Here is a 25,853-nt window from a genome sequence, read left to right as displayed (position 1 = left end):
GGGTTCCAGTGTGGTGGGGTTTTGAGCCGGGGCTATGAGGGGAAGCGGGATCTTTCAGCGAGCTCTGCAGTATGTTGTAAATGAGCTGATTGTAGAGCGTCTGTCGAACAGGTAGCGCAGAGGAAATGGATAGACGAGCATCACTTTATTCTTCGCCTTTTCTTCTATTTGGCAGTGTTAAGTTCCAGCGTTTTGCAGTTCGATCGTCGAAAGCTATTGAGGACCTCGCCAACAAAGGTATTTGTGTTTGTTTTCCTTGAAACAAGAAAAAGAAGAAGAGATTTCTATGCTATTGACAGGAGTCCAAAAAAAAGAGGAGCTGGCTGAGCAGCTACGAAACATCAAGGATGAGGTTTCTTTTGTTCTTCATTCAGTTTCAATTCCAAAGACATGGGTACATTCCTTTTTGCTTGCAGGTAGGTAGAAGCTTTAAGGACAAATGAGAGTTTAGGGCTCTCTTTTTCCTTTGGTATGAGCTGGGTTATGGACGAGCGTTCTACGTCCTCTCGTCATCGCAAGTCCCACAGGTACAGCCATGGTGATGGGCGGCACCATCCTTACTCTCACCACCATTCCAGCAGCAGTGGCGGCGGTAGCAGGAGGCGGCATCGAAGCCCAAGCCCCAGCAAACCCTTGGCGACTTCTCTTCTTCAACTGGAGGAACAACTCACTACTGCTCAAGCTCAAGCTCCTGCTACTACTTCGCAAGAGCGTGCTGCTTCAGTAAGTTGTAGTGATGGAGAAGTAGCAGCGGTGGTAACGCTAGAAGTAGCAGATCTGGAGGAGGAAGTGGTGAATGAGGAGGCTGAGATGAGCGAGGTGAAAGTGGTGGACGTGGCGGAGACGAGCGAGGCTGGTTTAGCGAAGCTGGATGATGACGGCGATCTGGAGCAGGGCGTGCCGCACACCCCCGAGGTCCAGGACGTCAAGTGCTCGTCGCCCTGCGGCAAGTGCCGGATCGTGGACGAGTTTGAGAAGCTGGGGCGGCTCGGGGAGGGCGCCTACGGTGTGGTGTACAAGGCTCGCGACAAGCGCACCGAGGAGATTGTGGCGCTCAAGAAGATCAAGATGCACAACCAGGAGACGGAGGGATTCCCGGTCACATCGCTGCGCGAGATCAACCTGCTCATATCGCTGCGCCACCCGGCCATCGTGGACGTGCGCGAGGTGGTGATCGGCAAGGACATGGACAGCGTCTTCATGGTGATGGAGTACATCGAGCGGAACCTCAAGGACGTGATGGCCGCGCTGCCGCAGCCGTGGGAGCACGCGGTGGTGAAGCATATGATGCAGCAGCTGCTGGACGCGGTGGCCTACCTCCACGCAAACTGGGTGCTCCACCGCGACCTCAAGCCGTCCAACATCCTAGTCTCGGGTGGCGAGCTCAAGATCTGCGACTTCGGCATGGCCCGCCGCTACGACAGCCCCATCAAGGCCTACACGCACAAGGTGGTGACGATGTGGTACCGCGCGCCCGAGCTGCTGGCCAGCACCCAGGAGGAGCAGTACCACTACACCGCGGCGGTGGACGTGTGGTCGCTCGGCTGCATCATGGCGGAGCTCATCCTCAACGAGACGCTCTTCCAGGGCACCTCGGAGATCGACCAGCTGCGCCGGATCAAGAAGATGGTGTGGACGGCGCAGCTGGAGAAGCCGGGCTTCATCTTCCCGGCACACAAGCTCAGCGCTCTCCGGGACCGGATACTCTACCCGGCTGCGCAGGCGGGGAGGCCCATGCTATCGGAGAAGGGGCTGGATCTCCTGGCCCAGCTTCTGGCCTACGACCCGGACAAGAGGATAAGCGCGAGCGCGGCACTGGCGCATCCTTGGTTCCAGGAGCCACCGCTGCCTACGCCGCCGCCACCATTACCAGCACCACCACTGGCAGCAACAATGCCGTTACAATGAAACGGTTTGGATTTACAAGGGTTTGTGGCTCTCGCGATTGTCATGCGTCGCAGGGGAGCGCGGCTCAACCTCAAGCCCGAGTTCCTCACCGCGTTTCACGGGGACCTCATCGACATTCTCTTGGAGGGGCTTGAGAAGCCGAGCCGGAGGGCCGAGGCACTCACCAAGTCCAGAGGTGTGCAGACTGCGCCACCTCTCGATCTTGCCAAGGCCAAAACCAAGGCTGGGATTAGCAACGCCGCCACCACCACCACTACCGCCGCTGCCACGGCCAGGAAAGAGTTGCTGGCGAAGAGAGACAGGATCTTGCAATGCACGGGTGTCCAGCTTGACGCCGAGCTTGCCTTGCAAGGCTTGAAGAAGCCCAAGACCGTTCTTGAGGTTCCTCGGCTAGCTTTAACGTCCAAACCAAAGCCAAACATTCCAGCAACACCACCACCAGCAACGACATCACGAGATCCAGTAACACCACCAACAACTAGAACAGCACGAGATCGGCCAGGCAACCACAAGCATATGACACTCGAGATGGATTTCGAGTCTGCGAGCGCGACACTAAGCGGGAGGCTGGTGTACAAGAACAAGCTCCCCGATGGGATGGGAGCGCAGGGATCAAGCGCTAGTGAGGACGATGCAAAGGCGCTATCCATGGAACTGGCCAGCTCTCTAGAGAGGGTCCTGACCAAGCTCACCAAAGTGGAGGGATCGTGTTGTCAGACAAAGGTGTCCATCTACATGGGTGACAAGAATCCACACGACGCCGGCAAGACTATGCCCAGGAGATCATCACTGCCCGCGGCCACGCAAAAGCAGCATGACGGGATCAAACGCAGTGCCAGGCCGCAAAGATCCGCGCCACAGCTGGGCTTTCGAAAGACAATGCTGGTGGGAAGTTGACAAACAGATTCTTCTCTCCTCCATACTCTTTCTTTTGTTTTTCTAGCACACTGTCCACAAAAGAAGCAGTCAAATAGAAGGGAGTTCATTGATCCTTTCAGAACACCCGAGCCTCGTTCTTGAGCTTGTCCAGGAGTTCATCCACGGAGGCGACCATGACACCGGCCTTTCGCTTGGGTGGCTCAGTCACCTCTAGCACTTCCAAGTCAGAGCCAATGACAACGTTGAGCTCCTCCGGCGTCACTCTCTGGATGCTCTTCTTCTTAGCCTTCATGATGTTGGGCAGGGTCGCATAGCGCGGGGTGTTCAATCTCAAGTCGGCCCTGCCACGAACGAATCAGTCGTCAAGCACACTCACACACGAAGGGAAAACGCGACTACGTTACGACTGCTGGGAGTTGCAACTGGATCGTCTCGATTCCTCCGTCCACTTCCCTCTCCACGCAAACACTCTCCTTGTCATCACTTATTGAAACCTTTGCAAATCGATCATGGTAACTGTGAGAGAAAAAGAGAACTTCCAAAAACACTGGATACCTTGGATGCGAATGTGGCTTGTGGCCATCCCAAGAGCCCGGCTACCATCTGTCCAGTTTGATTACAATCATCATCTATCGCCTTCAAAGAAGAACAAAGTTATAGTTCCAATCAAGGATGCAAAGAAAAGAAAAACGAAGAACCTGCTTGCCCAGGAGGAGAAGACGAGGCTGCTCGGACGACACCAGCGCTTGGAGCAGCTTGGCGACTGCCAAAGGAAATAAGGAGGAGGAATCCTGGGTGATGACATGAAGGCCGCGATCAGCACCCATTGCCAAGCCAGTACGGATAGTCTCCACGCACTGCTCGCCTCCCATGCTCACCACCACCACCTCCGACGCTCTGCCTGCTTCCTTGATCCGCAGTGCCTCCTCCACAGCAATCTCACAAAACGGATTCATCGACATCTTTGTGTTCGAGGTCTCCACTCCACTCTGCGCTGCAAAAATCATCCATCAGTCGACACTTCCGGCAGCAAATCCAGCGTACCTTGTCCGCCTTGATTCGAACCTTGACAGCATAATCCACGACCCGCTTCACTGCCACCATCACCTTCATCTTGGAAGAAGCCGAAAGAAAGAATGCCCTATGCCCTTAATAAACTTGAGATAAATTCACGAGGAACAGACCTTCCTGGACTCCTCGTTTGTCGTTTTAAGTTAGCTACTTACAGTGCTTGGACTTGTTGGAAGCAAGTCGATATAAAAATCTCATCTTCTTCTACTCCGCTGGTTATAATAGCTATTCGGCCTTCTTGGAGAAGCGGTTCTCTCTCTCGAGCTTGCTCGGTTGGTTGACGATGGTGCCGGAGGTGGCCTCAACGCATCACCGTTCCTTGTTCGCTTCGTTAGCCTGGCCAAGCCTCAAGCACTTAGAAGTCAAGAATTTGCTGCCCATGGAAGGAAGCATTACCTTGCCGGTGGTGGACTATACCGCTTTTTGTGTGTGTTTGTGTGTGTACTCCTTTTTGGAGCCGCCACTGCTCTTAAAGCCTGCGCTGCAGCCTGTAGAGGAGCTTAAGCCCGAGAAAATGCATTGAAGTTTGTTTCTACCTCGTGTCTCGCGGACTCCCAATCAGGCCCGCTGCCTTTCCCCAAAACTTCCCCGGCAACTTCCACCTAGAAACACAACCTTGTTTCATCAATCCAGCTTTTTGTCAAAACCGCTCACTCACCTCGCAGATGTAAATCCCCTTGGAAAAATCTCGCTCCAGGTATTCAACCTTGGATCCTTCGATTTTGCACTACTCAAACAAAAGAAAAAAGTATAAAGCTAAAAGAGAGAAAACAACGAACTTGGTCATGAAATCCAAAGATTTTTGTCCTACCATGTCTCTCAGTGCGGCAACCGCGTTGAAGCTTGGAGCCTTCTTCTCATGGTTTCCTTTCGGCGTGGAATGCGAAGCGTTGGCATTGCCTACGTCCTCATCCTGCCGTAATAAGTCGCTTGACTCTGCCACATTCAAAGGATACCAGCTCAAAACCGCACTGGCAAAACATCAAACTTACTTGTCAAGTACTTAAAAGCATCCTCAGCTGCCCGAGTCTTGGCTTCCTTGTTTGTTTTTCCCTCACCACCACCAATCCTAATTCCATCGCAAAACACCTACAGGAAGAACCAGAGTGCTTGACACTTCGAGAATTGAGAAACCAGCAGACAACAACTTACCTCAGCAGAGAATTGTAGTGCTTGAGCTGGCCGAATAGAACACCGGAATTCAACCTGAGACAGCCAGTTTAAAACAAGTTGAAGGCAAGAAACGACAACACATACTTGCGTTTTAGATTTGTCACCAAAGTCCCTGAGCGCTACAAGGAGATCTGAAAGATCTAATGCTTTGGCAATAATAGTTAGCCTCTCTAAATCTGAAAATCCATGCGTCAGCTATAACCAGGAAGAACGGTGCAAAAACAACCTTTTAAGACTGCTAGGTCATTGCCATTTGCATGCTCCTGCAACAAATAGAGTATTGTTCGTATCCGTCTCAACCATAAGAAAAAGAGAATGACATACCTGTTGCTGACATTTTCCACTAGTTTTTGCTTCACATGATTTGTTTGATGGTGAATCCGGCTGCGCTTGTTCCTCGTCCTCCGCTTCCAGCCAGCCACCGGCTGCTGGAGCTAACTCTCCATTTTGGTGTGCGTGGCCATTTTGCAGATCCTACAAATCAAACAAACACGCAGCAACAATTACAACTTCAAGCGTTGTTTCACACCAAGATTTACCTTGCGTGACAAGGCCATCGCGACCTCTGGTCCCGTGATACCATCGGGGAAATATTTCGGTACACAGTTGTTGTTCTCTGGGATCACGTTTTCAATCTGCATGGAGTGCTAGTGTTTAAACTCGAAACCGGAGGGAAAATGTAAGTGTCGCTCACCTCGATAGTGAAGTAATTCGCAGCGGAAGGAGGGTCTGGCAGCGTCAAGCCGTTTGTATCAAAATTAACTTGAGAAAGCTTTTGCGGGAGGACTTCGTCAAAGTACCTATGTTTCAATTTGGATTAGCCACAACAGCCTTCTTCGCAAAACGCCACTTACTTGAAGAAACCAGCCCGGACATTCGATGCGACATTTCGTGCGATCCACAAAACTGGAAGCGGGGCACTAGCCTGCATGGCAGAGAGAGAGAGAGAGAAAAAAGGACATGTAAACATAGATCGATCGGAAAAAAATCCGTGATCCAACCTCCGCTTGTGGTGCATAGTAAGGAGAAAATGCAGGAACAGTATGAACATGAGGCTGATCCTTGTCCTCCCAAACTTCGGGACGATCATCAATCACCATGGCCATCCTGGGATGGCAATGCAGCTGCTCAAACATGCTTGATAAAGATTTCTTCGAGCCTATACAAGAAAAAAAGTGGTCAAGAAACTTGTAAGAAGGACAAGACAAACAAAGAACTCTGATTCACCTGCTTTGACACAAACCAGTCTTCGCTGGAGCTCTGTGGATTCAATGAGACGCGCCCCTGGATCGAGTAATCTCCACATTTCCATTGCGTAGTCTCGTTCCGACATGGTACAAATGTAGACTTGAAAGCGCTTGCGATCTTTTGCCACCAAGTGGTTTCGCAGCTCTTCCCATGCCGGCCTCATCCTCACCAAAACGCTCGTATCTCTCACCTGGATCAAGCCAAAGAACAAAAGAAAGTGAGAACGAGTTTCCGGATGGTTTCTAGCTGACGGCAGGGTTGACGCGGGTGAGAATGATGTTGCGCTCCGGAATTCGAATCACTGGTCTCATCACCTCCTCCTCAAGCTGCGCCGTGATGATCCTCCCGTTGTCCACGATCACGCAGTCGCTATCCACAAACTGCTTGAGCAGCGCACGGTCGTCCGAGTAGCGCTTGAGCTCGGCGGTGAGGCATGCGAGCTTCTGCGCGTCCATGCCTTTGTTGGGCAGCGGGATGCGCTGCTTGTCGATCTGGGCCTTGAGCGCGTCCATCCGGTCCTCGAAGGAGCGCATCGTGTTGGCCAGTATGAGCGTCTCGTCCAGATCCAGAACCATGGCCAGGCACCTTGTGCTGAGCATGGCGAGGCAGGACGCGTAGAGGCCCCGCGGGAGCACGAACGCCCAGAAGAAGCAACCATCCTCCTTTTGCTCCCCATTGCTGCTCGTCTCGCTCTTCACGGCCACCAGGAGCAATTCCACGTTTCCATCCATGGGTACCACAGCCGCCTGCGCCACACGAGAGCGATAGAGAGAATTAGGACCACCATCTCGCGAGCTGGGAAGCAAAAGGGAAAGGAGAAAATGCCACGAATCTTCTCCAAGATTCGAGGGAAGAGTGAATTGACGCGCTCCCTTTGTGATTGCCGCTGGGAGGGATGGATTGAGATCAAGTTGTGTCAACGAAAGGATGGAGGATTGGAGGATGGAAGTTTCAAACAAAACAAAGCGACCAAACAAGAGAGAGAGGGAGATTGGCGCGCAAAGTCTTTGCGTTTGATCTTTTACTACCTTTGCTTCCTCGATGCAAGTCTTGTAGAGATGGCGCAGTGGGCTCGACGATCGAGCTCCATCTCCGTCCAATTGCCGTGGCGATGTCGATGGTGGTGGTGGTGGCGATGAGGAAGAAGTCTTGTGCCGATCATCCAGCTTCAACCACACCGGATCCATGGACACCGTATGGATCACCACCAGAGGATGGCATCGCTCGCTGGGCGGCGAGAGGGCGGCGACGCGAATGCCCGATCCCAGCGCCGATCGAGCAACCTCCACACTCCCGCTCGTCGTCGCGGCCGTGATGGTCGTCGCCGCGCTGACCAGCGTTGACGTCGTCGCCGTCGCCGTCGCTGTCGTCATCGCTTGCGGCTGCGACTGCGACTCCGCCAGGAGTGGTGGCGATGACGATGACGACGAATGCGGCGGCGGCCTGGGGCGGAGGAGGAGCGGCGGAGGAAGTGGCGACTGTGCTCGCACCCTCACTTCGCCGATGTGATCTTGACCCATGTACACCGCTGCCACAAACCCTAAGCCTCCATCGCCTTCGCCCGCCGCTGGAAACCCTTGCGATGATTCCTCCATCGATCGCTCGTAGCTCGGTTCGCTCGCTGCGCCGGCCGCGAGATTGGAGGATCTTCGTCGTCGTCCTCGTCCTCTTCGTCAAGATTGTTGGCTGGATCGAGGATGTTCAAGTCTCCAGGAGGCCGCATTCTCTTTGTTGGCCATCGCCATCGCCATCGCCATAGCCGCCCGGGGCGCCATGGCTTCCTCCTCCTCCCTGGCACAGCAAACACCCAAAATGATATTTTAGGGCTCCTCCACACGGGGGTTATAAACCCCCGTTAGCGGGTGTATGACATGGCGGGCGGGAGAATGTAGCTTGGAAGCTTTATAAATTTCTATCCACTCTTCCCACATCCATGGCTCTCGCCGCTCCTCCAGCGCCGCCACCACCGCTACCGCCGCAACTGGATGAATTGGACTCGGCGGCGCTGGGGAATCTCCTCCGCCAGTGCGCCGCCGACAGGGCCCTCACCGCCGGGAAGCTCCTCCACGCCCACATCCTCAAGAACACGAGCCGCTTCCATCGCCAGCCCTACCTCTACAATCTCCTCGTCCAGATGTACGCCAAATGCGGCTGCCTGGAGGATGCGGTGGCGGTCTTCGATCTCATCCAGCCCAAGAACAATCACTCGTGGAACATCCTCATGGCGGCATTTGCCCTCAACGGGCATCCCCGAGAGGCCCTCGACATCTTCCACCGCGTGGGAGCTGCCATGGACGGCGACGCGGGCAAGATCGCCATCGTCAACGCCCTGGGCGCGCTCCACTCGCGATCGCCGGAGGAATTGGAGGCCGGGCGAGAGATCCACGGGCGGATCGTGGCCAAGGAGCTCCAGGGCGATGGCGTGGTGGCAACGGCGCTGCTCAGCATGTATGGGCGCTGCGGCGAAGGAATCGACGATGCGTGGAGCGTGTTCGATGCGATCCAGCGCCACCCGGATCAGGACCACCGATCGGTAGTGCCGTGGAACGCAATGCTGGCGGCGCTGGCGCAGCGGGGCTATGGGGGCGACGTGGTGGCACTCTTCCGGAGAATGGACGTGGAGGGCGTGGAACCCAACGCGATCACGCTGGCGACGCTGGCGGAGGCGGTGAGCGATGTGGCGCTGGCGGCGCAGCTCCAAGCCCGGATGACCGCCACCGGCCTCGACGCTTCCTTCGATCCAGCGGTGGGCAATGCGCTCATCGCCATGTATGGACGCTGCGGCGCGCCCGATCAAGCCAGGGAGGTGTTCGATCAAATGCCACTGCGATCACGCAGCGTCATCACCTGGACGGCTGTCATCTCCGCCTACGCCGCCCGCCAGGATCGCCGCCACGCCGCCGCCGCGCTCCGCCTCCTCTGGGAGATGGATCACGAGGGGCTCATCCGCCCAAACGAGACCACCATGGCCAGAATCGCCGCCGCGGGCTGCGTGCTCGGAGATCCCACCCAGGCGGCGCTAATCCACGCCCGGATCGAGGCCATGCTCGGGGAGCGGCTGGGCGGCGGCGCTAGCAGCGGCGCCGCCGCCGGCGATCACCTTATCCTCGCCACCACCATCGTCAACATGTTTAGCCGCTGCGGCAGGCTGGAGGATGCGCGGGGAGCGTTCGAGCGGATCCAGCACAAGGACTCCATAGCCTGGAACTCGATGATCGCGGCGGAGCACAGCCACGGCTGCCACGCCCAGGCGGTGGCGCTGCTCCGGAGGATGGATCTCGAGGGTGTCAAGCCGAGCGAGGGCACATTCGCGAGCATCGTGGCGGCGATCGCCAGCGTGGGATCGGCTGATCAGCTGGGCTTCGCGCGCTCGTTCCACGCCCGGATCGTGGATGCAAGCTTCCAGATTGGCACCAGCCCGGTAGGCAACGCGCTCATCCACATGTATGGCAAGTGTGGATCGGCGGAGGACGCCCAGGCGGTGTTCGATGCGATGGAGATCCGGAGTGTGAATTGCTGGACAGCGCTTATCGAGGCGTACGCGCAGCTGGGGCGAGGATCGCAAGCGCTGCAGTGGTTCCAGGCGATGCGCCGCGAGGGCATTTGCCCTGACCCCATCGCATTCGTGGGCATCTTGTTCGCTTGCAGCCACTCGGGCCTCCTCCGTGACGCTCGCTACTACTTCCTCTCCATGATCGAGGACCACGGCATGCAGCCCATCGCCGAGCACTACGAATGCATGGTCGATCTGCTGGGACGGACAGGGCAGCTCCAGCGCGCGCAAGAACTCATCGAAATCATGCCCTTCTATCCAAAGCCGCTCGCCTGGATGTCGCTCCTTGGGGCCAGCAGCGTCCAATCCAGCGACGAGCACGCCGGCGATGCGGCTGAGCACGTCCTGGGGATGGAGCCGCGGAATTCATCTTCCTACATCGCGCTCTCCACCGCCATTTCCTCTTCTTCTGCTCAAGAACCCTAAAGCTCTGTTTTTAGGGCTTGCGCGACTGGGGCATGCATTGCGCGTGTGGCATTCCTCCGCTAGGAAATGCTACATCGATTTCGTGGCGCGGCCACTTCCGGAAGCTGAATTCTTCAGCTAGCCCGCGCTGGCGTGGAGATAGGCGCCGCATTTTGGTGGCAGCGGCTGCGGCGAAGAATTGGAAGAGCTCTTCGAATGGAGAGAGCTTGTATCACATCCTGGGCGTGGCACCGGGGGCGGATGAGAAGGAAATCAAGCGCGCCTATCGTCGTCTCGCTCTCAAGCTCCATCCAGACGTTAACAAAGAGGTAAGCTCCAGTGGCATTTTTTCTTCTTATTGTTTGGCTCCAGCCTGATGCACAGGAGAAGTTTATGCGGATCAAGCAAGCGTATCAAACGCTGGTTGATCCGTCCAAGCGCGCAAAGTACGAAGCCAGCAAGCGATCGAGCGAGAGACGTTCCAGGTCCAGTTCGAGAGCAGTGGAAGAAGAGGATTTCTATGGCTTAGGTGTGTGACATGTTTCTCTCGTTTCTCTTCTTTCTTGATATGTCTGGCTGCTCCAGGTGATTTTTTCAAAGACTTGAGTGTCTCGTTTGGTACTAGACATTTTCGGATTGATAAGCAACTACTAAAGTTGTGAACTTTTCGTGCTGCAGACGATTTTTTCCGGGATTTGCAAGCTGAGTTCCAGCAGAAAAGGGATTCTACTTCCAAGGATTCGCAACCAAAGAGCCTCTGGGAAGAGCTTGCTGTAAGTAGCCCCCGTCGCCGAATGAAAAGATGACGCGCTCTTTTTTTTTGTTTTGTAGGAGCTTGGAGAGGAGTTTCTCGAGTTTCTCGAGAAGGAGCTTAACGTGGACACTCCTCCTCAAGAGCAGCAGCAGCAGCAGCGCGAAACGAACGGCAGCGCTTCAAAGGAGAGCGAAGCGAAGAGCCAAAGCTCTCCAGAGTCACAGATGGACGATATCGAGGAGCTACTGACGAAACTCAAGAAGGAGCTGGGACTCCAATGATGGCTCCATTCGTTATCACGAACATCAAGAGGTATGCTGCTATTTTACAGCGTTGGACAGCTTACTTCGTTGTAAATCATCAGTGTAGAAATGGTGTGTATCATAGCATTCAAACCAAGTTATTGAATAAATAATGAAATTAAGTTTTGTACACGACTATGTACAAAGATTTGCTCTCCCCGTGCTCTCACAGCATCTCATCATAGGAAATGCTCGATCTCCTCGGGGCCCTGGGCTTGATTTCCTCGAACATCTTGTCCAAGATAGGAAGGAAGAACTGTACAGAAGTGCGCGGGGGGACGGGCTTGGATGGCACCAGGAGCTCCAAGTTGGCATTGTGGTCGACAAGAGGCGACAATGGAGTAGTCTCCCTGTCGTCTCCTTCGAGATACCTGACCACCTGACGAAACAAACGGGATAAGCTACAGTGTCACAGCCAAGGAAGAGCAAACCTGGCTCATCTTGGGCCTGTTGCTTGGGTCCTTTTGGATGCAAAGGCTGGCTGCCGTCACCATGTTGATAAGCTCGTACTCGTCGATCGAGGACTCGTCGATTCTCTCGTCTAAAAGTTCATGGGCGGCGCGTGCTGCCAGAAAAGGTGTTGCCTGACAATCCGTGAACGTATCAGGCAAGGTGTAAAAGAGAGGAAAAAGAGAAACTCACCCAGTCTGGTAGATGCTGCTGCCCCGGTTGCTGGTAGCTATCAAACGCAGGACGGCCGGTTATGATCTCTAGAAGTACCAATCCAAAGGAGTAAACATCTGCCTTTTCGGTAATGTGTCCTGTCTCAGCATACTCGGGAGCTACGTACCTTGGAAAAGAGAAAATCAGCTTGTGAAGACACATGAAAACGGATGATACTTCATACCCGATCGTGCCAATGACGCGAGTTTGTTCCGCTGTGTCTCCACTTGCCTGCCATCTTGCAAGGCCAAAGTCTCCCACCTTCGAGTTTCACAAAACGAGTTTAGTCTGGGGCAGAATACGAGGATTCGAGGCCTACCAGTGCAGTGAAATCGTGCGTCACAAGAATGTTGTTTGGTCTCACGTCACGATGAACAATGCATCCGATGCGGCATTCTTCGTGGAGGTAACGCAACCCTCTGGCTGCTCCCAAGGCGATATTCTGTCTTGAGGGCCAGTCAAGTGGCTTCGGATTCTCTAGAACAAAAGGAATCATCAGTACCGTGAATCCGAGACAAACTGGCGAAGACTTACTTCTGGAGAGATGCTTATTCAGCGAGCCATTGCAGACGAACTCGTAAACGAGGATTCTTCGGCCACCTTCGGTGCAGTAACCAATCAGAGTCACTAGATTTCGATGTTGAGCACTACTAAGAACTTCAACTTCGGCCTTGAATTCCCTGTCCCCCTGCCTGCTCGCGAGCTTGTGTTGCTTTACAGCAACCAGCTGCCCATCTGAGAGGACACCTTTGTAGACAAATCCAAAGCCGCCTTCGGCCACCAAGTTCTCCTTGGAGAACTTATTCGTCGCCTCTTCGATCTTACTGAACGAAAACATGATTGGTTGCGTTCCAAAACGTGGTGACTTGTTGTTGCACAGATGACAAAGCGGGGCTGCCCCTTGATTTCCTGACGCTCCTTTGGCCTCATGGTTCTCGACCACACTGAAGCAACGATCCAGATCACTGACCACGTTCTTTACAAATGCCTCCTCGTTGCCGCCGGCTTCTTGGTGCAACTTGCTTCCTAGCAACATTGATGATTCCTCGACATAACTATCGAAAAGCTTGGTTTCGAGCTCGTTGGGCCCGCCTAAGAGCTCCAGCATCTCCGATCGGCGGTCTGGCTGTACAGAAATAGGACCTGTGCCGGAGCTTGGCCGATCCGAGACTGCCTCTATGCTACCTTGCGGTGAGTTCTTATCGGGACTGAGCTTCAGAAAGCATCGAAATGATCCAAGAGATGCAGACTCTTCTGCAGTGAAACCGGAGTCTATTGTTGACACCTGGCCGTTGGCTGTGTAATCAACTGTAAGAAACATGATCGAAAGTATAGCAAGCAGGAGCTTACATTTCACGAGTTCACTTGCGAATGTAGTATTGTCAGTGGCTTCACCACTAACAGCTGGAGCGTTTGCAGAAGTCGCGCTGCGCTGATTCGCATTGTTGTTTTCCGGCGAAGAATTCACTTTGCGCTTGTGGTCGGTGCAGGAATCCATGCTAGTCAGACCGAGTGGAACCTCTAGCTCAAAGAGATCACTGGAGTCCACATCGCATTTATCGGGAGTGACGAGTTTCACGACGCGTCCTTTGCCGTGCTTATCCATGACTGCCAAGTTACACTCCAGCAGCTCATTGATATATGTAACTTCCTTCTTCATAAACCTGCAATGCGTTGAGCTCATTAGCATGCACGAGGATTGAAATCAACACATCGTCTCGACCTGTCCATAACAATCCATGTCGGAGCAAAAACCTTTGCATCCCGGAGTAATACATTTCTCGCTTGAAACCCTCGAATAATGGCGAAGCTCAGAGCAACCTGTTTGACAAGAATAAAACAGATTTATTACTGTCTATAGAAAAGCTAGGCAAGCTTGCCTGGGAATTTTCTTTGAGCTTAGCAAAGTTGTCCTCGTTCGCAGCAGATATAACATCTGGATCGAGATCAGCTCGGGACTTGTGTCCCACTGCCGAGAAAGTAAGCATGAAAGTTTTCTAGCATGAAAAGAAAAAACTCACGTCTCATTGCTTGCGAAGTTTTGGCCGGTTGGAGAAGAACACCAAGCAGCCTGATCACATCGTCGGGCCGAGCAAACGAATTGAGCGTCCAAGTGAGAGCTTGCGAAGAAATGAGCTGATCCCTGGAAGCATCCACGACCACCAAAATCCTCCTTGGCGACGCATACATTGCTGCGTGATCGGCGAGCAGGAACAAAACTCGCTACGCTAACGAAGAGCTTCTCTCTTTCAGGCAGTGATAGAGATCAAAGACATGATTGAGAAGAAGCAAGCGATTGAGAGAACTAAAGCTCACGAGATGCTTCATTCTCCCCGGCGCAGCAGCATGGCAAGGAAAACGGCAATGAAAATGGATGCACTCGCAATCGCGATCCACAGAAACCCTGGCCTCGGCGGAGGAGCTCCCCATTTCTAGGCGCAAGGGGCCAAAGCAAAGAGCGGACCTCGCAATATCCCTCCGTCTAGACGGCGACGGAATATACCCGCCCTTTGGGAGGGGAATAATTTCGATTGGACAGGGTTAGGGTTTGTCGTTGGATCGATGATGAATGGTGTCGTCTTCGTCTCGCTGCTCTCCTCCATCGTCTCGCGCTTCTTCCGGGTGAGTTAGATTGCAACAAGGAATGGGATGCGGGCGTGCAGGCTTGGAGTAGTGGATCCTTCCAATTCCGTGGCCAGGCTGCTACTGGAGCCCTTCGACAAGGCTGTAGCTGCCGCCATTCTATCCGATAATCTCTCCTCTTGCCTCCTCCTGCCGCTCCTCGCCGATCCCGGGAGCTCAAATCCCTCCTCCCCGATCTCCTCCAGGCAATCCTACAAGCGGCTCAAGGCGCCCGGCTGCTCCGACGCTTGCTTCCTCCGAGCTCAGGTACGCGGCGGCCATGCCGGATCTCCCACAATCGATGGCGTCGCGCTTCAATTCGGCCAATTCTCCTCGCCCGCGCCTTGCCGCCATCACAGCTTCTTCCTAGTGGCGTCGCCATCGCCTGGCACGACTGGATCGTGCACGGATCTCCGGGCGTGGTGCTGCGACACGATTGACACGACGAGACAGGTGCCGCTGGAGGCAGGGGGTTTTGGGGGTTCTTCGTCGCCGCGAATGGCTGCCCGGCTCGATATCCCCCATATGGGAGTGAAGATGGTCGCGTCTGTCAACTTCATCGCCCTCCACTCCCCCGTGGCTGGCAAGGTCTGGCTGTTTGCTGCCAAGCTCCAGGATCCCAAAGCTGGCGACTCTAGTGGCTCGCTTCTCCTCCTCAGCTGTGCGCTACTCGACTGCAGTGCTGCTCCGGTCTACTCGATCCATCTCTCCATGCAGCACTTGCTTATCGGCGAGATTGGAAGGGTTCGCGTCTTCCCTCTCCGGCCACTCGTCAAGGGCCGGAGTTTGAGTGCGAGGCAAAAGTTAGCGATCGATTCTACTGTTGCTGCTCTTCCGCCTCCGTGCGGCGATGACAACAAGCAGGCGGCTACTCGAGTTCACGCTCCTTTGAATGGCTTGTACGAAAAGTACCTCTTCAACTCAGTGGTGGTGAAGAAGAACGGTTTCCGAGACCTGAGCCAGGATGACTCGTCGAGCTTGGATGATGAATTTGTGCCGGAAGTTGGGAAGTGCGGTGATAAGGATTGTGATCACCGAGCAGCAAAGTCATCACCTAGTAAGTCACGGAGATTGTGCAAGCTTAATCCTGAGACGATCCTGTGTTTGCAGATCACCAGAAAAACGGTGTTATGTCACTCAAACACTGCGAAGAGGCGGCTGTGCAGGCGATCAGAGAAGCACAGCAGTCGATCAGTGTAGCACTGACCGGTATGGAACAGGTGGTGGCAATCCATCCTCTGTCGGCGACTGCTTTTCTGGCTCTTGATTCGTCGGGAAAGCTTCAGCTGATGAGCTTTAAGAGGTCCATTTTTGCGAAAGGCAGGGCGAGATCATCCAAGAGCGCTGTCGTGCGCGTGGACACCAGGTCTGTTGAGGTTCCATTTCGCGTGTCCTCTCTTGCGGTCGTTCCGTGTGCTACGGACACAGGAGGTAAAATGACTCTTTTGGTTCGTATACCTCACTTTTCTCTCGTTTTACTCAGGGGTCAGGACACTGTGGCTATCAGATGGAAAGAACTCCGTCTACGTTCTCGCAGTTCCGGAAGACATGCATTCTGTTGACGGCGCCATTGCTCCCCGAGGTTGTATGCGAGGTGTCTGTATCACCGCTGGGTGTGTCTTAAGTTTGAGAGATTGCAGTGATGCAGGTGCTGTTTGTGGGTGCTGGAACTGAATCTCTCGTTGCGCTATCACCGGAGACTGTGTTGGCTTTATCTGAGGGTAAGCTCTCTTTTTATTTCTTGTCGCTAAGAGAGCTACTTCGTTTTCTCCCACAGGAGCGCTAGTCGCATATGTGAAAGCAGCAAGTTAAAGTCGATGCTGAGGATTTTTTTTATGATAACCAGGTATGCCGGCCACTTTCGATTCCATGCTAAATCATGTGTAACTCTTCATTTTTACAGTTCAATACACTACTGTGGGTTCGCCGGATAGATTCTGTTTGATTTGGATGGCAGAGTAGTGTGGCTTTCTCAAGCATCAACTCTTACTATCCTTGCGTAAGTTCCTCTCGCTCGCGTGATTTCTTTTTCCTTCTGCTGATGCAGAACTTTTCGCAGTTGCTGGTGCAAACAAGCTTCGCAGAGGGCCAGAACGATCGATGGGGGTGAGGCGGAGTCCAGTAGCAATTACCCAACGTTGCCTTTGGTCCTGGCCATGGAATTAAGCAGGGTTTTAAGGACTGATAAGGTGAGAATTTCAAGCCTTTCATTTGTTTATTTATTTGTTTGTGCTGGATGGAGCAGAGGTGCGGGAATTAGCATTCTGGGGAACGAGGATGATAACGACAACGAAGAGGAAAGAATGCGTTAGTGATAGAGAGCAGGGAAATCTCTCCAAATTCCTTCTTTGAGCGCAAGAAGGTTTCTTCTTTTCTAGCTTGGTATTCCTCGCAATATTTATAAAAATCATATCAACAAGATAACTATGCGTGGACTTTTTTGCAACTGAACCTTGGTTCACGGCCATTGAAAGAATGAGACGACTTGAGAAATAAAAACCATGCATTGCCCACACACACTGATGCAGGTGCAAGTATGTCCATTATCCACACACTGCTCATGCCTCAACAACACCAAAACATTACCCCGAAACTATCGTTTCATTCTCCCCAAGCGACGGAGAGTCCAGGAGTGATGATTAACACGGGAGCAACACACGGATTAGGCTCAATTTCCCTTTAATCTTCAAGAGCAGTACATTCCAGCTTCTGTATTAGAGGCATGGATCACAAGCTTGGAGCTCACCGAGTTCGTTGGAGACGCAGCTGTTAAGCTTGATCTCCATAAGCAAGTTGTACTCCTTATACCAGCAGGTAAGCTCATCATTACATTCAATCCAAGAGCTGCTCATAAAGGTTAATAATGGCGTGCTAGTAGAGTGTGGGGAAGATTGGCCCTCACAGACCGTTGCCGTGAGGGTGACTGGTCCATATTGTTTAGGCTGATTAATGGTAAACCCCTTGCATGTTTGTATAAAATCTGCACAGCCCTGCTCAGCAAACAAGGAACACTATGATCATCAATGTCAGAAATTGAAAATCACCGTCACTGTGGTGGTGAAAATGTGGAGTAGCAAGAATGGAATAACTTTGTTCATCACTCTCCAGACTATGAGCTGCAATTTCATAGCATGGAAATTTATTACCACCACCGTCCAAAGTCAGATTGCCTTGTTAGTGGAAACTTGAAACACTTGGCAGACTTCGATAGCGGCTGGTCGAAAGTTATTGGAAATTCCTTATTTTTAAAATAGGAGAATATGCCTGGGACAAAGGAATTACTTTTTTCACGCCATTTTTGTCATCGCGCCGAGCCATGGATGACGAGGGTTCCACAGCTGTAATGCATGCGAGTCTTGCTCGGCGATTCCATCGTCGCGAGCAGCAGCGCTTTCAGTGGCCTTCAATGGCGCGACCGGCACCAGCTGGTGCTGGCGGGGCGAGAGTGTTCGCTGGGGCGCAGCCACGTAAGTGAAGGAATCGATCAGCTTCATCCCGGCGTTATAGAACTGGAGAGCGTCGTCTTCTTAGACGCTGCGCTTCAGCCACGCAGCCACACTTCGACAGGAGAGTGGAAGAATTTTCCGCTCATCTTTTTAGGACGCCCCAGTTAGGAATCGATTCTTGAGGTAAGATGCTGCTTCAAGTATGTGCCCTTTGGGAATGGGCATCGGGAACATTGAGCATGGTGAGGCGCTAGGAATCTGGGCGCTGGATACTGGGCATTGCTTCCTTTGGCCCATAAATTTCTTGCGTAACGCATACAAAGCTGCTTGGAACTTTTTTGGCTCAGATTTAAACTTTTGCGAACTTCTATTATGCCTTGCCAACCGGCCAGCATTTTGGTAATTTCTACTGTCTCATGGATCAAACAGATATTTGAAGGGCAACGCACTCCAGACACTCTCCTTTTGCAACATTTCAAACGGATTGCATGGATCCAATGCTGAATTGTCCACAACCAGGAAATTGAGCAAGGGATGTACGCTCCTGACCTTGGCAATAATCTCATTCTCCCAATCTCAAGCCATGAGTTCCAGGTGCGGGTACTCTCCGACGAAATAAAAACCACCCCAAAACTATTGTTTCATTCTCCCCAATGCAGTTCGCGAGCACGAATTAATCTCTTCATAAGCTATAGAAAATCTTCAATAGCTGTAAACCATACATTCCAGCTTGTGTAACTCTTGCCTAGAGGCATGGAGGACAAGCTTGGGTCTCACCAAATTGGTTGGAGACACAATCGTTAAGACCAATCTTGGATCTCCAAGCTTCTATATTAAAGTATTAGAACATGAAATCGAACTATTGCCTCCAAAGCTTAATGCCGTGCTGGTAGGTAGCGTGTAGATAAGATTGGCCAAAACAGAACACTGCTGTGACAAAGACTGGTCCATTTTCTTCCGTCTGGTTAATGGTAATGATTTCCCAAAATTTTCACAGCCCTACTCAGCGAACATAGAAACCTATTTGAATGTGAGAAATCTAAAATTACCATCACTGTGGTGGTGCAACCACTTTGTTCATCACCCTCCAGATTGAGTAGCATTATATTTAATACAACCACTGACTGTGTCTCCAAAGTGAAGCTTATAATCTGGCAGTTTCTGGTGGATTCTGAGGTATTCATGCATTTATCTGTGATCTCGACACAGATAAATTGGATTTAGCGGAGGTCCATAAATTTGGATTTGAGTGGAAGAGAAGTAGTTAGATAACAATAATCATATTTGGAAAACTTCATCAACCCAGATATTTAAAGCAAGGTAAATCCAAACAGAAATGTTGCAGAAGGAGAGTGAATCAAGTGATACTCTATTAGATAAGAAAGAATTGTATGGGTATATATGTCATTTGGCTTACTTTAACACTAGGTCCTAGAGGATGTTTGCTAACATCTCCCCCATAATTAATGTGCATTGCTCCTGCCTCAACCTGTTCTTACACATAATAGAACTTCATAAGGATATACTTGTTGTGACTATAGAAGACTAGATTCTGTATCATTGTTGTACTACTTTGGTTGTCAGAGATAATTGGGCCTTGTTGGAGATGCCCAAGGTCCTTCACCAAGTGCTTAAGCCATATCTCCTTGGAGCCTGTCATCAAGGCAATGTACTCAACTTTGGTTGACAAGGACACTTTGCCTTTTGTTTGTTCAACTGATTGCACTTCACAAAGTTGTAAGTTCATGGATCAATAACCTTTATTTATTGCTCAACTTACATTTGTATAACATGTAAATTCTATATCAATTGTCAAATAGCATAAACTATGATTCATTGTCCCTTTGAGGTTGTGTGCTTCATGGCCTTTTAATGGCTAATGCACAATTTTGTGTTGAATTGGTCCAACACAATTTTCACATTAAAAATATCTAGCCTTGTCACAATACACTAAGCAACTAATGAAACTTCAATAAGTCCTCCACACTCCCTAAGGGCAAAGCACCAATGACCATGGCTATCCTCACATAGTGTCAGCATGCCATGCCAAAACATTGTAAGAGAGCTTTATATATTATCCTTGATGGATCTTTATAGTGGCATATTTAGGATCCCATTCAATTCCTTAGCTCCATGCTTAAGAGTTTGGCTTTGTCCCTTTATTCTGTGGGCCAAAGCTTTTAAACTCGGGTTTTACTCCTCTATCTTTAGACATATGGCATGTGGCACATGGCATATAAAGGGTTTAAGTTTCACTTCATGGTTATTCTATAATAAATCACTATAGAATTAAGAGTGAAAACTACATGCTAAACCCTAGTCTTAACCTTAAGTTAATTTGGAAGTATTACTAAAAAGTTCCTTTAAAACTGATTTCTAAACTTCACTATCTCTACTATACTTTTGGAACCTCATTTATCCCTATTTATCCCCTAAAGTTCCAAGGATTCACAATAACAGTATATCCAAATTTCATTCCATAATCACATGCACTACATAATAGCAAACATGGACTAAATAAAATGTAAGCTCCTGAGTTTAGACTTCCCGGGAGGTCACCCAACCCAATACTATTCAAACCCAATGACACTTTAACTCCAACTATCCCAAGACCCTTAACCGTTTGGAAAAGGGGGTGCACTCTTGTTCATGGGCCCTTTCCCTCTATATTTGAACCCCATGGATCGTCTCTCGAGTCGTTCTCTTTGGTTGCTTACATAAAACTAACAATTGGAAGAAGAAACAACTAAAATAGAGTGAGGATTTAGAGGCAACAATTAGTGGAAGGAAAAAGAGGGAGGTGTCATAATGACAACTTCAAGGACTCCACAATATAATTCATCTAAAACACTTATTGTAAGGAACCAACTCGCCGAGGTGTCGTAGGCTAAGGGAACCCCGAAAACATGACCAAAATGACAAAGAGTTCATCGGATGGGACCAAGTCAAAGATCGAGTCCAAAGACCGACTCTAGGACCGAGTTCGAGATAGAGTCCGGAATCGAGTCCAAGACCGACTCGGGGACCGAGTTCGAGTCCGAGTTCGAGACCGAGTTCGAGACGGAGTCCGAGATCCGAAATCGGGTCCGAGACCGAGTCCGAAGTCGAGTCCGAGGTCGGGCCCGAGATCGGGTCCGAGATCGAGTCCGCGATCGAGTCCGAGACCGAATCTGAAGTCGGATCCGAAATCGGATCCGAGATCGAGCCAGAGACTAAGTCCAAATACTAATACGGGTCAAGGGGTGAAAGCCCAAAGCGTGCGTCCCTCAGGGGGGGGGGGCTGCAGGGGGTTCCAAAAGTATAGTAGGGATAGTGAGGTCCAGGAACCAGTTTTGAAGGGACTCTCCAGTTGGGCTTCCAAACCGACTTGAGGTTGGGACTGGGACTAAGGGGCCTTGGGTGGGAGTGAGCATGGACTTGGCTGGTGCCAGAGGGGCCATCCAAGGAAGTGCTCAAGAGCAGCTCCCACTCCCGAAAGGGAAACCGATTGCGGTGCTCCCGGCTCATGTGGAGTGGTGCCCCACTTGAGTACCATGCGGCTCATTGGTCCTCGCCCTGCCAAGGGGCTTGGGCCTTCCTTCGGGATGGAAATGGGGGGCGAGAGGTACCCATACCGGGCCGTTAGGCCACGGTGTTTCGCCCCGGCGTCCCGAAGCAAGTGTTGCACTCAAGACTTGGGATTTAGAGGGTCCCATGATCAAGTCTTGTGGTACCAAGGGATGTTAGGAACCTGGAAGCTTGGTGTGCTTGGCTGCTTGTGCTTGCGGGGAGTGTAGCCGAACCTTAAGTCCAGTCTAACCCGGGGAGGGGGATTGAGAGTGATTTGGGAATCCGTGGAAGGATGGCTAACACTCCGTTGCTCGTGCAGTGAGTAGCTGAAACCAAGTAGGAGCTGGTACCATAGGCGAGAACCTTGGCAAGGGAACTTAGCAAAAGCCAAGGCAGTGTTGGACGGATAGACGAGGTAAGCTGGCAAATGGGAAAGGAAAAATTTGTGGCTTACAATTTGGTATCGGAGCCTTTATCTCAGTTCTAGCGAAGGATAGAGGCGGATTGCTGGGAGATGGCAAGGGCAGGGCGTAAGCGAACCCAGGCGGAGACGGAACCTCCGCCGGAGCTGGAGCCTCCGGTCGAACAAGAGGCTATGGATGAGGAATCCTTGCATGAGGAGGACTCTAGTGAGGAAACTTCCAAACAGGAGTCCGGTGGCGAGGTTCGGTCGTCCAAGGCTCGATTGGACGTGCTAGAAGGACAGTTGGCACAGACCAATGCCCTGCTGGAAACTCTCGTACGCAAGCTAAAGCGTGATGAGAGGCGGAAGAAAAAGAAAAAGACTGCGGATGCTGGCAGCGCAGAAGGTGCGGATCTTTCGGCCGGGACTGAGGCAAAACCAGACAAGGTCGAACAGACCGAAGTAGAATCAGTCCCTCAGGCAGTTCCCAAGTACAAACCAAAGCCCCCACCGGTCTTCAAGGGAGTGAACGACTATAAGGTGGTGGAGGATTGGTTTTACGATATGGAGGACTACTTCCGAGCGTTGCGGTTACCGAGCTCGGAGAAGGTCCCATGTGCAAAACCATACTTGGCAGATAATGCCAAGTCTTGGTGGAGAACGACGGAGGCCAACGAAGGACCAGTGGCCACTTGGGACATGATGAAGGCGAGGATCCGCGCAACATACGTTCCTCCGAATGCCACTCTGCATCTGAGAGATGAGCTGAGTAGGCTGAAGCAGACTGGAACCATCCAGGAATATGTGAATGGGTTCATGGCAAAGAGGATACTTGTCACGGACATGGGGGATATGGATGCGTTCCATGCCTTCATATCAGGTTTGCAAACCTGGGCTCGCGGTGAGGTGATGCGCTGGAACCCGACCAACTACAAGGAAGCGTTGGATGCGGCCATCAAGGTGCATTTCAACGATAACCTGCGAAAGGGGAACACGACGGGGTCGGGATCCACGTTTCACAAAGGGGCCAAACCGAGGGGAACATATAGCAAGGGGAAATTCAAGAAGAGTTTCTCTAAGAATGAGTCCTCGGGGTTCCGGAAAGGTAAAGCCGGTGGCCAGCGAGCGAGTACGTGGGGAAGTCAAGCGAAAAAAGATAAACCCACGGATAAGAAGGTCAAGTCGTATAGCAGCGTGGGCAACAACGTATGCTACAACTGCGGCGAAGCGGGACACTTCTCGAGGGAATGTCCCTACCCGAAGAAGGCCAGAGCCAATATGGCCATCAAGTCGGGTGAAGTCCAAACTGAGGTATGTGATCCAGTCCCTAACTCAAAGTTACTCATTACACGAGCAACTTTGGTAGAGAGTCGTTCGCGACATCTACTAGCCCTCCGAGGGAAGCTCGGAGGTAGCTTTGTTAAGATCCTTATTGACACGGGTGCTTCGGATAATTTTGTGGCTGCAGACATAGTCCGGCAAGCCGGACTAACGGTGCAGCGGCTAGGCGAACCAAGAACTATAGAGTTTGTTCAGGGTAGCCAAAGCACCGATGAGATACTTCGACAAGCGAGAGTCGAAGTGGGGACATGGAAAGTGGACATGGATTTCACCGTCTTGGACATGGCGGGATTTGACGTGATCTTCGGAATGGATTGGTTTAATCGGTTCGTGGTAGCCCTGCATGGACAAGGTAGGAATCTTGTGGTATTGGCGAATGCCCAAGGAAGAAGATCTAGGGTGGAGGCCCAGGATCTAAAGGTAGGGCAAAGCAAGGCCAAAGAGTCATGCTTAAACCTGGTGTCCACGAGAGGACAACTCACTAAAGGAATTAAGGCAGCCTTTCTGTGCTTACTCTCGGTGAAGAGTGACAAAAAGACAAGAACGGAAGAAGTACCTTTAGTGATCCAGCAGGTGCTGGACCAATTCCAGGATACCATGCCAGAGGAGCTACCGGCGGGGTTGCCCCCCGCACGACCGATAGAACATAAGATTGAGCTGGTCGAGGGTGCTGAGGCGGTGGTTCGTCCACCCTATCGATTGAACGAAAAAGAACTCAAGGAGCTCAAGAGCCAACTAGAGGAGTTGGTGGACAAAGGGTATGTTAGGTTGAGCAAGTCGCCGTATGGGGCGCCGGTGCTATTTGTGAAAAAGAAAGATGGATCTATGCGCATGTGCATAGACTACCGGTTGCTCAACAAGTATACCAAGAAGAACAAGTACCCTTTGCCAAGGATCGAGGACCTGTTCGATAGGTTGGGAAAGGCAAAGTACTTCTCGAGGATTGACCTAAGGTCAGGATACTACCAGATCAGGGTAGCTGAGGAAGATGTCGAGAAGACAACCTGTCGAACGAGGTATGGGAGCTTTGAGTTTTTGGTGATGCCCTTTGGGCTGTGCAATGCGCCGGCAACGTTTTCGGCGTTGATGAACCACATCTTTGTACCCTATCTGGATCGCTTCGTGGTCGTCTATATTGACGACATCCTGATCTATAGCGAGACGGTAGAGGAGCATGCCGAACACTTGGCGAAGGTGTTTGAGAAACTAAGGGAACACAAACTGTATGCTAAAGAGAGCAAATGTGACTTTGCTCAACAAGAGGTAAAGTTTCTCGGGCATGTGGTGGGTCAGGACGGGCTCAAGGTGGACCCGGAGAAGGTCCAAGCGATCCAGGAATGGGAACGACCATCGAATGTACATGAGTTGAGGGCGTTCCTGGGGCTATGCAACTACTATCGAAAGTTTATCAGACACTATTCGAGAGTAGCCCTGCCCTTAACGGACCAAACAGGAAAAGGGAAGATGGTATGGACAGCGGAATGCGAGGCGGCATTCGTCCACCTCAAAGGGAAGTTGAGTAAGGCTCCGGTGTTGGCATTACCAGACTTTGGTAAGGACTTTGAGATAGACACGGATGCTTCGGACTTTGCGTTGGGCGCAGTTTTGAAGCAAGACAACCATCCAGTAGCGTTCTTCTCGAAGAAGCTGGACAAGGCTCAACGGAAGTGGCCTGCCCACGAGAAGGAATTGTTTGCGGTGGTCAAGGCGCTCAAGGAGTGGCGACACTACCTTGGGAGACACTTCAAGGTTTACACGGACAATGTGGCAACGAAACACTTCTTGTCACAGCCCGACCTAAGGGGAAAACAAGGTCGGTGGGCCAATGCTTTGGCCGAGTTTGATTGCGAGATCCTGTACAAGCCTGGGAAGAGCAACATCGTGGCAGATGCGCTCAGTCGAAAAGCGAGCTTGAAGTTGGCGATATCTAGCGCGACAGCAACCTTTTGGGACGATGTGCGGACCGCATACGAGAGTGATGGTCTAGCACAAGAAGTGTTGCTGAGGAATCTGGAGGCGCGGGAAGCTCACCAGAGAGGTGAGCTGCCAACGGAAGAGAAAACGGGCTATGCGGAACGCAACGGACTCATATATTACAAGCAAACGAGGGTGTATGTTCCAGAAGGGGAACTAAGGAAGGTAGCCTTGGAAGAGTGTCATGACGGACCTCTCGCGGGACACGGCGGAGTGCCCAAGACGATGGGCTTACTCAAAAGGAAGTATCACTGGCCAGATATGGCTAAGGACGTCCAAGACTATGTAAAGACATGTCCAACATGTCAGCAGGTCAAAGCCGTGACGAAGGCTAGTGGGGGCTTGTTGCAAAGCATCCCCATTCCAGATCGCCCGTGGAAATGTCTCACGATGGACTTCATCACGGGACTACCCCCAAGCGAGGGGTTCGATGCGATATTCGTGGTGGTGGACCGATTTTCAAAGATGGCACATTTCATACCCACCACAACGGATGTGGATGCGGAAGGTGTGGCGAAGCTGTTCTTCGAACAAGTGGTTCGAGTGCGGGGAAGGCCGGAAG

The 25,853-nt window shown here is 51.8% G+C and overlaps 7 protein-coding genes across 14 annotated transcripts; 4 read left to right on the top strand and 3 right to left on the bottom strand.

Annotated features, from left to right (window-relative positions):
* Window positions 1–2,047, top strand: LOC9642846 (cyclin-dependent kinase 11). Of its 3 annotated transcripts, none has more exons than XM_002973738.2 (5): window positions 1–111; window positions 176–237; window positions 300–352; window positions 417–527; window positions 582–2,047. In XM_002973738.2, the coding sequence occupies exons 4-5, from the start codon at window positions 472–474 to the stop codon at window positions 1,906–1,908; spliced, it is 1,383 nt and encodes a 460-aa protein (XP_002973784.2). In that variant the 5' UTR covers window positions 1–111; window positions 176–237; window positions 300–352; window positions 417–471; the 3' UTR covers window positions 1,909–2,047. The 3 variants fall into 3 exon arrangements, with proteins under 3 accessions (XP_002973784.2, XP_024534295.1, XP_024534294.1); XM_024678527.1 differs by having other exon boundaries at window positions 579–2,047; XM_024678526.1 differs by having other exon boundaries at window positions 417–2,047.
* Window positions 2,048–2,867: 820 nt separating this feature from the next.
* LOC9642845 (electron transfer flavoprotein subunit beta, mitochondrial) lies at window positions 2,868–3,928 on the bottom strand. 2 transcript variants are annotated; one of them, XM_002973577.2, is made up of 5 exons: window positions 3,832–3,928; window positions 3,486–3,776; window positions 3,343–3,423; window positions 3,187–3,281; window positions 2,868–3,128 (listed from the first exon to the last, which is right to left on the bottom strand). In XM_002973577.2, exons 1-5 carry the CDS (start codon window positions 3,898–3,900, stop codon window positions 2,903–2,905), a joined length of 762 nt encoding a protein of 253 aa, XP_002973623.1. In that variant the 5' UTR covers window positions 3,901–3,928; the 3' UTR covers window positions 2,868–2,902. The 2 variants fall into 2 exon arrangements, with proteins under 2 accessions (XP_002973623.1, XP_024534298.1); XM_024678530.1 differs by having other exon boundaries at window positions 3,486–3,781; window positions 3,832–3,908.
* A 14-nt stretch (window positions 3,929–3,942) lies between these two features.
* Window positions 3,943–8,081, bottom strand: LOC112347519. 2 transcript variants are annotated; one of them, XM_024678525.1, is made up of 17 exons: window positions 7,308–8,081; window positions 6,531–7,025; window positions 6,259–6,469; window positions 6,033–6,190; window positions 5,886–5,956; window positions 5,726–5,831; window positions 5,571–5,666; window positions 5,356–5,505; window positions 5,258–5,294; window positions 5,116–5,207; window positions 5,011–5,064; window positions 4,851–4,947; window positions 4,670–4,794; window positions 4,517–4,585; window positions 4,395–4,460; window positions 4,255–4,346; window positions 3,943–4,194 (listed from the first exon to the last, which is right to left on the bottom strand). In XM_024678525.1, the coding sequence occupies exons 1-17, from the start codon at window positions 7,872–7,874 to the stop codon at window positions 4,053–4,055; spliced, it is 2,628 nt and encodes an 875-aa protein (XP_024534293.1). In that variant the 5' UTR covers window positions 7,875–8,081; the 3' UTR covers window positions 3,943–4,052. The 2 variants fall into 2 exon arrangements, 1 of the variants encoding a protein (XP_024534293.1); XR_002992785.1 differs by having other exon boundaries at window positions 4,082–4,194; window positions 4,517–4,614.
* A 332-nt stretch (window positions 8,082–8,413) lies between these two features.
* On the top strand, window positions 8,414–10,258 carry LOC9642844 (pentatricopeptide repeat-containing protein At3g46790, chloroplastic). Its single transcript, XM_002973736.2, has one exon. The coding sequence runs from the start codon at window positions 8,414–8,416 to the stop codon at window positions 10,256–10,258; it is 1,845 nt and encodes a 614-aa protein (XP_002973782.2).
* LOC9642402 (chaperone protein DnaJ) lies at window positions 10,225–11,421 on the top strand. The gene is made up of 4 exons (XM_002973735.2): window positions 10,225–10,566; window positions 10,610–10,766; window positions 10,916–11,010; window positions 11,069–11,421. The coding sequence occupies exons 1-4, from the start codon at window positions 10,291–10,293 to the stop codon at window positions 11,270–11,272; spliced, it is 732 nt and encodes a 243-aa protein (XP_002973781.2). The 5' UTR covers window positions 10,225–10,290; the 3' UTR covers window positions 11,273–11,421.
* On the bottom strand, window positions 11,371–14,412 carry LOC9642843 (inactive protein kinase SELMODRAFT_444075-like). Its single transcript, XM_002973576.2, has 10 exons — window positions 13,978–14,412; window positions 13,837–13,925; window positions 13,680–13,777; window positions 13,307–13,620; window positions 12,491–13,252; window positions 12,276–12,433; window positions 12,141–12,217; window positions 11,936–12,083; window positions 11,725–11,877; window positions 11,371–11,672 (listed from the first exon to the last, which is right to left on the bottom strand). The coding sequence occupies exons 1-10, from the start codon at window positions 14,144–14,146 to the stop codon at window positions 11,460–11,462; spliced, it is 2,181 nt and encodes a 726-aa protein (XP_002973622.2). The 5' UTR covers window positions 14,147–14,412; the 3' UTR covers window positions 11,371–11,459.
* An 83-nt stretch (window positions 14,413–14,495) lies between these two features.
* Window positions 14,496–17,019, top strand: LOC9642401. Of its 4 annotated transcripts, none has more exons than XM_024678629.1 (8): window positions 14,496–15,623; window positions 15,689–16,009; window positions 16,062–16,172; window positions 16,219–16,299; window positions 16,356–16,424; window positions 16,482–16,577; window positions 16,638–16,767; window positions 16,824–17,019. In XM_024678629.1, exons 1-5 carry the CDS (start codon window positions 14,606–14,608, stop codon window positions 16,388–16,390), a joined length of 1,566 nt encoding a protein of 521 aa, XP_024534397.1. In that variant the 5' UTR covers window positions 14,496–14,605; the 3' UTR covers window positions 16,391–16,424; window positions 16,482–16,577; window positions 16,638–16,767; window positions 16,824–17,019. The 4 variants fall into 4 exon arrangements, with proteins under 4 accessions (XP_024534397.1, XP_024534396.1, XP_024534398.1 ...); XM_024678628.1 differs by having other exon boundaries at window positions 14,496–15,635; XM_002973734.2 differs by having other exon boundaries at window positions 14,497–15,635; window positions 16,062–16,160.
* The last annotated feature ends 8,834 nt before the right edge of the window (window positions 17,020–25,853 follow it).

Source organism: Selaginella moellendorffii, unplaced genomic scaffold, assembly GCF_000143415.4.
Source record: "Selaginella moellendorffii unplaced genomic scaffold, v1.0 SELMOscaffold_22, whole genome shotgun sequence".
Taxonomy (NCBI): Eukaryota; Viridiplantae; Streptophyta; class Lycopodiopsida; order Selaginellales; family Selaginellaceae; genus Selaginella; species Selaginella moellendorffii.
The sequence above is the reverse complement of the archived record's forward strand: the minus strand, read 5'-3'. Positions and strand labels throughout refer to the sequence as shown.